We start from the raw sequence: 11,238 nt of genomic DNA, 5'->3' as shown, positions 1-11,238 counted from the left end.
ATTTCTGTAAAGAACATTATCTCTAGTCAGAGTGACCCACCATTTAGGTTCATGACAGCGCATTTTATTAGAGGCTGGTTATTAAATGTTCACCATCTCCTTTGAAACTTGAAGTTAAAAAAAACAGTAAATGTGGAGGACATGGGTGAGCGAACAGCCTCTAAACTGGCAATGATCCAGGATTTATAGATGACTTGCAAAGTAAAACATGTCAAATAAGTGGTGTTCATCAGAGGATTATAATTTCATCTGCAAATAATATTGGAATCACTGTTATTTTTTATTGTGTTTAGTTTCAGAATTATCAAGTGGTTTGTTAGGTCCTCCAGACATGAAAGGAGGTATATAAATGTAAATTGTATTGTAAATTGCATAATTGACTTAAGATAACCATATATCAGATTCACTAAGCCTGTTGTAACATTAACAGTACCAAATTCATGTCTAATGGTAAAATGGAAAGCTAATTTTCCTGATTTTGTTGCCTTTTTCAAGTATTTTGGAACTTGAAGATTGTTGGGAGTGTCTTAAATTCAAATCAGAATGAGATGCCTGCGTAAAAAACAAAAGTTAATTTGTTTAATGATACAATAACAAATTGGGGGCACAATATTTTATAGGTTCATTTAAATTGGGTTACTTGCATACCTGGAACATTGGATCATATTGTGAATGTTAATAAAATGAGGATATAAGAATGTAACATAGCACAATGCATATTTCTGTCCATTGTGGGCTCTCAACCTATTTTACTGAGGAAAGATTTTGCCTGTCCATTACAGGTGCTGCAGAATAACTACTTATTCTTCCATTTATTTATTCACTCAGCATTATACATTTTGAAATACCACTTCTCGATACGTGAAAGCTGCGACATTGATGTAAATTGAATTGTTTTGTATAAATATAAGATACACCCCACTTTTTGCCTGCAGGTGCAGCTGGATTTCAATGGGGCTGTATTTGTGAAAGAACCAGCACTGAGAATCTTTGTTCGTATTGCATCTATGCGCTTGACGAAGACGGCTTCCGGCTCACAGAAAGATGGCTTTATGGCACAGAATGTTTCTTGGCTGATGTGGTGGAGCCATCCCGGGGCATCGTTGAACCTCGGGATTAAGGATTATTTATTGTTAAAAATATCATTATTATTTACTAGGACTATGTATTTACTATTTGTAATTGAAGTTACATAAATGACCCTCACTTAGGTAGGTGGGTGGTCCTGGCTGGACAAGCAGTGGGAAATTCCCATGTGGGGATGGGATGCTGAGTTGGTTTGGATGCTCTCACACATGGTGATGGGTTTCCACAGGTGCCAGACACCCGACTGAGCAAAGCTAAACCCAATCCTGGTTGACGATTACCCTCTGCAGCCCCTGGTTCCTCTGCATCAGTTGAGGGACAGATTGCGTTTCCATGGCTGCAGCTATTTCCTGTTGTGGGACGGTTTAGGGTGTGACACCGCCTCAGTGCGAACGGGCCATCACAGGAAGTTACCGGGTGCCGTTCGTAGCAATGTCCGGTTCAGTCCGAGCCGCGGGCCGCCCTGACCCTCAGCCCCGGGAGCCGAGCTCCAGTCCGAGGCCCAGGTGGGGCCTGGTACTGGCCGGCGCGGCGGGCGGGGCGGCGCTGGCTCTGTACGTGGCGGCGGCGCCGTTCGTGGCGCCGGCTCTGCGGAGGGTGTGTCTGCCCTTCGTGCCCGCCAGCCCGGCCCAGGTGGACAACGTGCTGCGGCTGCTCGCGGGCCGCCGGGGGGCCCTGGTGGACATCGGCAGCGGCGACGGGAGGATCGTGAGTGTGGAGGGGCCCGCGGGGGGGGGGCGGTGGGCGCATTGGAGTCCTGTAGCTCAGTGGTTAGAGCACTCGCTTTGCAAATGAGAGACCTGAGTTCAATTCCAGGCAGAGGGCGAAACCTTGGGCAAGTTTCCTTACTCCACACAGAGCCTAATAATAATCCCTCCAAAACCCAAAACAATAATAAATTGGTCATTTTCAATCTACGACTGTTTGTGGGACATTGCTGTGCGCAATTGGCTGCCGCGTTCGCCCACAAATATGCAGTCAATTCACTTTACAGTGTGTTCTGTGAAGCGCTTTGGGACGTCCTCCCGACGTGAAAAGCGCTATGTCAAATGCAAGGATTATTATTATTATTGTTGTTATTGAGCTGGTGGCCGGAAATTACAATACGTTTGTAGCCCAAAGTCCACTAAAAATAGCCCAGAAGTAGCCCAGCATTGTGTGTGGGACACTCAGCAGGTCAGGCAGCATCTATGGAGAAAGGAAAGTGAGTCAACGTTTGGGGTCCACGACCCTTCGTCAGAAGTTCCACCATCTGCAGTATTTGGTGGTGTGATTATGTGTGACCGGTTGGACCACCTGCTCTGCCTGAAGATCTCCTGATGTTAAAAGTGCTGTATCAAATACCATCTTTAATACCAAATTATCAAATAGCTATTTTAGAAAGTGCCGCAATCAAACGTAAGGATTATTATTATCAAATGCGAGGATTATTTTATTTCAAAGTGTGAGGTATTGCACTTGGGCTGGAAGGCTAGTGGTTGGGGGTACAGGTGCGTTTGAAGTGGCGACGGGTTCAAGTTCATCAGTCATTGAAATCGAATTTGCAGATGCAGCAAAGCAGTCGGATAAAGCAAATGGGATCCTGGCATATATTGCAAGGGGTGTGGAATAACCTCAGCAACTTGCATTTATATAACGCACCTTACGCAGAGTAGTGGTCCAGAATGCTTGACGGTGGCGGAGCACGATCCTGAGCCAGTGGGAGGTGATTGTAGGCAAGGTTGAATAGGAAGGTCTTCAGGTAAGACCTAAAGATGGGGAAGGAAGGGATAAGGTGGAGGGATAGAGGAGGAATGTTACAGAATTTCGGGGCGTAGTGGCTGAAAGTAACAGTCATCTCCGCTCCCTAAAAACCCAAACCCGGCTGCTCGAGCACAGATGGCAGAAAACTGGCCTGACAGTTCACCACCAACTGTGGCTCGAGCATCTCTACAGCTACCGCCGTTCTTTGACGTGTGCGAAAACGGCCTTCTACTCCAACATCATCTTGGAGGCAAAAAATAATCCCAAAGTCCTTTTTTTCCACCATCCACTACCTCCTCCGTGCGCCCCCTCAGGCCTTCTCATTCTTCACATCTAATGCCAAGTGCGAGGAGGTCATGGACTTCTTTTCAACCACCTGCCTCTTGTCACCCACCACCACCCCCTCTCCGTCCCCCTCACGCTCCCCATCATCAGCTCCTACCACGACCCCCATCCTACATTCCTTCCTCCCCATCTCTCCTTCCTCCCTCTCACCCACCATCACTTCAATGAAACCCACCACCTGCTGCCTCGACCCCCTCCCCACCAACTTGCTGGTCACCCAGCTCCCCCTCCTCTGCCCACTACTGGCTGATGTCATCAACCAGTCCCTTCCTCTGGATCAGTCCCTGCCCCCTTCAAAACTGCTGTCATCTCCCTCTCCTCAAAAAACCTTCCCTAGATCCCTCAAACCCCAGCCACTACCGCCCTATTTCAAACTTACCCTTCCTCGCCAAAGTCCTAGAATGCGTTGTTGCCAATCGACTCTGCGCACCTCTCCCACTCCCTCTTCGAACCCCTCCACTCCGGCTTCCGCCCTGCCCACAATACAGAGACTGCGCTTGTGAAAGTCTCAAATGACATCCTCTTCATCTGTGACCAGGGCTCCCTCTGCCTCCTTGTCCTCCTGGACCTCTCCGCCGCTTTCAACACAGTCAATCATGCCATCCTCCTCCACTGCCTTTCCTCCATCATCCACCTCAGTGGGACCACACTCAGCTAGTTTGAGTCCTACCTCACGAATCGCCAGCGGTACATCTGCACAAACGGCTTTTCCTCCCGCTCTCACCCGGTTACCTGCGGGGTACCCCAAGGATCCATCCTTGGCCCCTCCTCTTCCTAATCTATATGCTCCCTCTTGGAGATGTCATCCGCAGACATGGGGTACACTTCCACATGTATGCGGACGTCACCCAACTCTATTTTTCCACCTCACTTTGCAACCCCCAGTCCCCGGATGTTCTGTCAGCCTGCCTGGCAGACATCAGGAGCTGGATAAGCGCAAATTTCCTCCAGCTAAATGTTGACAAGACGGAAGCCAAACCCTTTGGCTCTCGTCAACGTCTTAAATCGCATGGTTCTCACCTCCTCTACCTACCGGACCTCCGCCTAAAACTCTCCGAACTCGTACACAACCTAGGTGTCATGTTCGACCCCCAATTATCCTTTCTCCCCCACATCCGGTCCCTCACCAGCACCACTTTCTTCCACCTCCGACGCATCGCCCGTTTCTGCCAATACCTCTCCCCAAAAGCTGACAAAACCCTGGTCCATGCTTTTGTCACCTCTCGGCTGGACTATTCAAATGCCCTCCTCGCCAGTCTCCCCTCCATTACCATTCATAAAATCCAGGTCATCCAGAACTCTACCGCCCCCATTCTTACCTGCACCAAACTCCGCTCCCCGATTACCCCAGTCCTTGCCAGACTGCACTGGCTGCCTGTCCCAGAGAGGATTGACTTCAAGTTCTTCACTCTTGTCTTCAAATCTCTCCACTCCTCTGCACCTCCCTACCTCTCTAACCTTCTCCCTCCTCACAACAGTGCCTGTTGCCTTCGCTCCACCGGGTCTGACCTCCTCCTTGTTCCCCAAATCCTCCGCTCCACCATTGGTGGCCGTGCCTTCAGCCACTACGCCCTGAGACTCTGAAACTCCCTTCCTCACTCCCTTAGCTTCGCCTCCTCTCTTCCTATTTTCAGGTCTCGGCTAAAGAACTTTTCGACTGCGCCTTTGGTCACCTTCCTCCCCCTCCGCCTGGCTCGGCCCCGGGATCCGTGACTGTGAAGCGCTCTTAAGACTCTGTCTGGCGTGGAGGGCGCTATATAAATCCGAGTTGTTGTTGTTGTTGAAAATGCGGCCACCAATGGTGGAACGGAGGACCCAAGGGACATGCAGAAGGCTGGAGCCAGTCCAGCGGAGGCAGAGGGTTGGGGGGTAAACAGCTCGGAGTGATTGGGAGGTGTCAGGGCATCAAGCGATTTGAAAACTAGTGTGAGGATCTTGAAATTGATCCATTCGGGGGTAGGGAACCAGTGGAGACTGGCAAGAACTGGTGTGATGGGGGCATGGAGTTTAGTACGGGTGAGTATGTGGGCGGAGGAGTTTTGGATCAGCTGGATCCTGTCCATGTTGCAGCTGGGGAGACCGGCAAAGAGGGGATTTGAGAAGTAGAATAAAAGTAAGGAGGTGCTTCTCCAGTTACATTGAGCGGTGAGGTATTTAGTTTTGGGCAACCGATCAGATATGCAAGCCCTAAGGATGTTCAGTAATTAGTCACTAAATTAATACCTGGGCTAAAGGAGTTTAACTATAAAGAGAGGCTGGTTGACTGGGATTGTATTCCTTAGAGCAGAGGAGTTTAACAGGTAATTATGGAGGAAGTATTTTTTTAAAAAATAGGTGAATGATTCTTTCCCCTTGATAGAAGGATCTTTTACAATGGACCATAAATCAGAACTAAAACTGTTAGTTCTGATTTATGGTCCATTGTAAAGGATCCTTCTATCAAGGGAAAAGAATAATTCACTTTTTTTAAAAGTCAGGAAGCATTTTTCACACTCGGGGTTATGAAAATGTGGAATGCTCTTCCTCAAAAGGTTGTCGTGGTTGAATCAATAGGAATATTTAAGAAAAATACACATACTTTGGTAGTAAAGTTATTGAACAATATGGGAAAAGGGCAGGGATTAAAAGATTTGACCAGTTTTAATAAAATGGTGGAACAGGCTAGATGGTCTGAATAGCCTCCTGCCTCTGTCCGATAATAAAATTATATTAAATTAAAAATGACAATGAAGTTTTAGTTGGGTTTTGTTATGAATGTAAAACCGAGCAGCGAGTAGTTGTAAGTCACTAATCCATCTCTGGTTTCAGATGACTATAGTGACTAAGAGACGAGAGATGATTACGACCGTGAAATTAATCCCTTGGCATTTTTTAAGAAATAAATATGTAGTTAGAAATTGATTAGTTAGGATTGATTGGTTTTATACAGCTTGGGGTCTGTTGATTGTATTCTGTGATTCTGATGAATGATGGCATCCACACTGAGATGTAATTATAGCAAGTTTGTCAAGTGATGATCAACGAAAAAAACCCTGCATATGTGCATGTGTCTTATTTATAATGTATAAATATACACTGCAAAATTACACGTAATATAGATGTGTATATGTGTGTGTATACATAACATAATTACTGTGTGTGTGCGTTAGTTTCAATGGGTTTATTACTTAAATGAAAAGCGATGTTCTATGAAATGGAGTCCGAGCATTTGATTTGCAACCAATATCAGCAGATTTTCTCTGTCTTGCACAGTTTGAAGAACACTGTGAGACACCTCACTTGATGTGTTTCCACTCTGCGTGAAGACATTGTTAATCAACTGATCTTGTGATTCTAGCATCCTAGGCGTTCTCAAAATGATTAACTATTTGGACAAATGTCAGGATCTGGTACAGTAGCATGCTGAGTGGGTTATGACAGTTATATGAATTAAAAATTATATATGTTTGGCCATGTATATGTCAGTTCTTCACCAGATAAGCTAATGATTAAATGTTTATTTTGTTTATTTAAGTCTCCTCCAGGACAAAGTCAAATGTGGCGAGCGAGTATTAGATAGCGATTTGGCAAAGATTGAGGGTTATAAAAAGAGTTGTAGCGTAGAATTGTTTATTTTACTTTAGGACTACCCAGATGGACCACAATTGCTTTCCGACCTTGTACATTACGGAGTTGCTACTAGAAACATGCCCTGGGTTCTTGGGTTTCTGTATTATTGAATCTTTCTATTTATCATTATAAATCTGTAGGTAATTGAAGCAGCAAAGCGAGGATTTCGAGCTGTGGGATATGAACTGAATCCCTGGTTGGCCTGGTACTCCAGGTACAGAGCCTGGCGGGTCGGAGTACACCACAGCACTACATTTTACATCTGTGACTTATGGAAGGTATGGACATTTGGACTCTGTGCAGTATGTTGTGACATATTCTTAAAATGTTACTTGTATTTGCTAGCTTTACATTCTATGTTTTTTTTTCTCTGGAACAAATAATTTTAGGTGAATTTCTCAGAATTTAACAATGTTGTCATATTTGGAGTTCCTCAGATGGTGAGTACTATTAGAGAATACTAGTTGCAAGAGATCTCGCAAAAAAATGCAACGATTATTATTTTAACTTCCAGTACACACGCTACTTCAGTTAAAGTAACTGAACCCCAGATGTGTATGTTAAGAGTGTTGTTTCCAGTTGAGGTAGAAATTATTTGTTTAAGAAAAATTAAATTCTAGTACCGTCTGTACAAAGGTATTCAATTAAATTTGCTCTGAAAATTTGAATATCTTCATAACCGTTGTGGTTGTGGAGTCCTGTGGCTCAGTGGTTAGAGCACTCACCTCGCAAGATAATAATCCCTTCAAAAAAAAATAATTTGATCACTCAATCCACAACTGTTTGTGGGACACTGCCCTACACAATTGGCTGCTGTGTTTCTCCCACAAAGTCAATACAGTCAATTCACTTTACAGTATATTCTATGAAACGCTTTGAGTCGTCTTAAAGACCTGATAAGGCGCTATATCAAATGCAAGGATTATTATTATAGTGGACGGAGCTGTCGTTTACAGACCAGGAGCTGGTTTAAATTGCAGTCAGTGCTGAGTTTGATGGTCTCAGACAAGGCTGCGTGGTTTAGGGAGAGGAAATCATACAGGTGAAGAAACGTTAGGCTCGGCTCTGATGGCCTCTACAGTTGACACTCACTGCCAAGGCTCACACATGAACAACGGCCACTCAGATGGGCTCCCAAACGACAACCAGTGCTAGTGGAGCTGCACCACAGCAGGAGGAGGCTAGAGGGATGCCAGTGATTGCTTGTGAAGAGGCTGGGACCAGGAGGGGAGGTATAGTAGAAAAAAAGAAAAACACTGAGCCCACTAAGAGGGATTATGAAAAAAATCACTCTCGGCTGTCTAAGAGGCTTAAAAGAGTTGGTCTCAATCCATTTTCTATGAGAAGTTATTAGCAGGAATATTAATACTTGCATTTGATGTAGAGCTTTTTCACGTCTCAAAATGCATCACAGGATTTTTCTGTGAAGTGGAGCGACTTTTTACTTGTAGGCATGAATCCATAGCCCACAACGCTAAACCGCTTTAAAATAGTTCATGTCTGAGAGGCCACGCTAATGGGTAATGTGTGATTGGGAAAACTTGACAGTGCAGTGGGATATTGTCAGACTGGAATTAAGGCACTTGTTGGTGTACATTAGACAATACATTGCAGCCTGTTTTGCCAGACCTTTCAAAGCTTGTTCCTTATTGGGACAAATGTGCCAATTCTCAGCACTCTCACTCTGCCTGCTGACATTTCCTGCAGTGAGCTGTCTGCTGGTATTTCCAGAATCCAGTTTCACATCCCCATCCTCCATTGCTATATAGCTGCAAGCAGGTTATCTGCTCTTTTAAACTTTGTTAAGGTGCTGAGAGAATAAGAAGGGCAGGAGAAGAAAAAAATAATTAGGAAGAAGTGGTTTCATCTTGCAGCAATTTTGGAGTTTATTTTTGCCGTTTAAATCATTGTCGTCGGGTATAACAATGTTATAGGTTTGTTAAAGTTGTATTGAGAACCTGAATTTTGCATAAATGGTCGTTCTGAAATATAATGCTAAGTTGATCAATTACTTCATGGTTGTCAGTTGATATAAAAATTGAAGGCAGTTTGAAACTTGTCCCCTAATATTTTTTTCCCCACTTTGATTCCTTTTCACCTTTCTTTTCTCCCCTCCCACCCTCCCCCACCCACCCCCCCCAAAAAAAATTTGTGTCTATGTCTGGGTGCAGAAATTAACTAGCATGTACTGTGGACTACATTTACAAGGATGTCAGAATAAGGCTCTATCATAGAATGTACCTTTAACTGCGTGATGGAAGACTGTAGGATATAAATCGAAGTGATGGAGTGGATTGTTTATAATTGAGAAACAAATGCTTTTTTATAATACCTCATCATATCAAAATCATTGTGCTTCACATGTAATTACTGTCAAATGTAGTGAGTGTTTGAAGACAAAATACAGCCATTTTGTTCATAGCACAACCCCACCACCAACTATAATGTGAATAACGAATCAATCTGGGGAAATGCTGCCAGGGCATCCAAAATAAATCCCTTATCTTTTCAAGTGTGGGATCTTTAACATCCATCTGAACAGGCGAACAGGATCTCACTTTCATGTCTCATCCAAAACTGCAGATGGCATGAATAAACCAGATTCTAAAATGATGTCAGAATCTGATGTGCATAAAAATGTAAGAACAGTACTGATAGATAATTCCTGGTTGGGATAGTGAACAGTTTTGCAAAAAAAGTAAATATAACTAGAGGACATGAAGTGAGCAGAGAAGTCAATAACCTGATATTGGCATCAATTACTGTAGTACTGAGAGAATACTTTGTAATGGAAAATAAATTCAGAAACCCATTGTGTGGGTGTTAAATGTGACAATTTATGGCTGTAAAATAGCAATGTAGCATTTGTGTTGGCAGTACTTTTGCTCAAATTTTGGATCTATGTTTCTTTCTATTGCTATTGCAGATGCCACAGTTAGAAGAGAAACTTCAGCAAGAGCTGAAGGGAAGTGCCAGAGTCATCGCTTGCCGCTTCCCATTCCCCAGCTGGACTGCCAGCCATGAGTCTGGAAAGGGTATCGACACTGCCTGGTCATACGATTCAAAATCATTTAAAATAACAGGGAACGAAAGTCTAAATAAAACAACGGAAAGGACAGGGCCGGTGTGATTTTCATATCCCTATGGTGTAGCTATAGAGCTGCCCTTCAGAATTCAAGCACTGGAACACTTTGACCAGTCAACAGAAACCAGTCTGCAGCTGCAATGTTTTCAAGCAATGGCATCAGAATAATTGATTATTGTTACGTGTCTATCTTGTACAAAGCGGATGTGGATGAGAAACAACACTTATGTAAATGTGAGGAAACTACAGTATTTTGACTTTCTTACCTCTACAAGTCTCATCCAAGTAAATTATTGCTTTTCATGAATTTGGGAGTTCAGAGGTGATTACATCCCTCATTACTCCTTCTCGACACTTCTCTCCTACCCCCCTCCCCACCTTCTCTCCTTCCAGGTCTGTTCCATTGGCTTCCTACCAGGCTTCGCGACCACATCACTCCTACCCTCGCTCGCCTCCACTGGCTCCCCATCCCCCAGAGGATTGATTTCAAGATCCTCATCCTCACCTACAAGGCCATTCACGGCCTCGCTCCCTCCTACCTCTCCAACCTACTATCCCCTACCTACCTGCCCGTAACCTCCGTTCCTCTGGCTCCGGTCTGCTCCACATCCCCCGCCCCAACCGCCCTACCATCGGTGGCCGGGCCTTCAGCCTCTCAGCCCCGAGGCTCTGGAACTCCATCCCCCAGTGCCTTCGCCGCTTCCTCCCTTTCCTCCTTCAAGGCCGGTCTCAAAACCTTTCTCTTTGACCGTGCCTTCAGCTCCCCTCTCGACTCTCTTCCTCCTCCTCGCTCCCTCCCTTCCCTCCCCTCACCCTGACCATTTCCCCCCTCCTCTCTCCCTCCCTTCCCTCCCCTCACCCTGACCATTTCCCCCTGCTCGGGTCATGACCCTACTGTGCAGCGCCTTGGGACGTCCTCCTGACGTGAAAGGCGCTCTATAAATGGAATCTTGTTGTTGTTGTTGTTGTTCCTCTGCTCTAGCCCAGGCATCTTCCTCTGGGCTCATCATGGTACCCGCAGAGAGGAGCACTATCTTTTGGTTTCACTTCACGGCCTGTCTGTTCTATCCCTGGGAGTGAACTGCTCATTCACAACCCCACCCTTCCTGATGCTTCTCCTCCCTCTTTTAGTTAGATATAGTTCTTTCAGATCTGATTTTCACATTTTTATGGTGCTCTGTATTTTAATGCTTTTTTTTCAATTCATTCCAGATTTTTTTTTAACTTTTCTGCACCTTTTTGAAGTGAGATATACATTGAATCACTTGTGCCTACTCTAAGAAGTGTGCTTTGTATAGTCAATCGTCTGCAGGGCAAACGTTGTCTGGATTCCTATTGCAATTTGTAAGCAGTAAAATCGCGTGTCAGGA

The 11,238-nt window shown here is 44.9% G+C and overlaps 1 protein-coding gene across 1 annotated transcript; it reads left to right on the top strand.

Annotated features, from left to right (window-relative positions):
• Positions 1 to 1,518: 1,518 nt before the first annotated feature.
• atpsckmt (ATP synthase c subunit lysine N-methyltransferase) lies at positions 1,519 to 10,321 on the top strand. The gene is made up of 4 exons (XM_007905325.2): positions 1,519 to 1,794; positions 6,924 to 7,061; positions 7,173 to 7,223; positions 9,710 to 10,321. The coding sequence occupies exons 1-4, from the start codon at positions 1,519 to 1,521 to the stop codon at positions 9,911 to 9,913; spliced, it is 669 nt and encodes a 222-aa protein (XP_007903516.2). The 3' UTR covers positions 9,914 to 10,321.
• Positions 10,322 to 11,238: the final 917 nt, after the last annotated feature.

This window comes from Callorhinchus milii, unplaced genomic scaffold (assembly GCF_018977255.1).
Source record: "Callorhinchus milii isolate IMCB2004 unplaced genomic scaffold, IMCB_Cmil_1.0 Scaffold2, whole genome shotgun sequence".
NCBI classification, from domain to species: domain Eukaryota; kingdom Metazoa; phylum Chordata; class Chondrichthyes; order Chimaeriformes; family Callorhinchidae; genus Callorhinchus; species Callorhinchus milii.
Note: the sequence above shows the minus strand (reverse complement) of the source record. Positions and strands in the feature narration are given on the sequence as shown.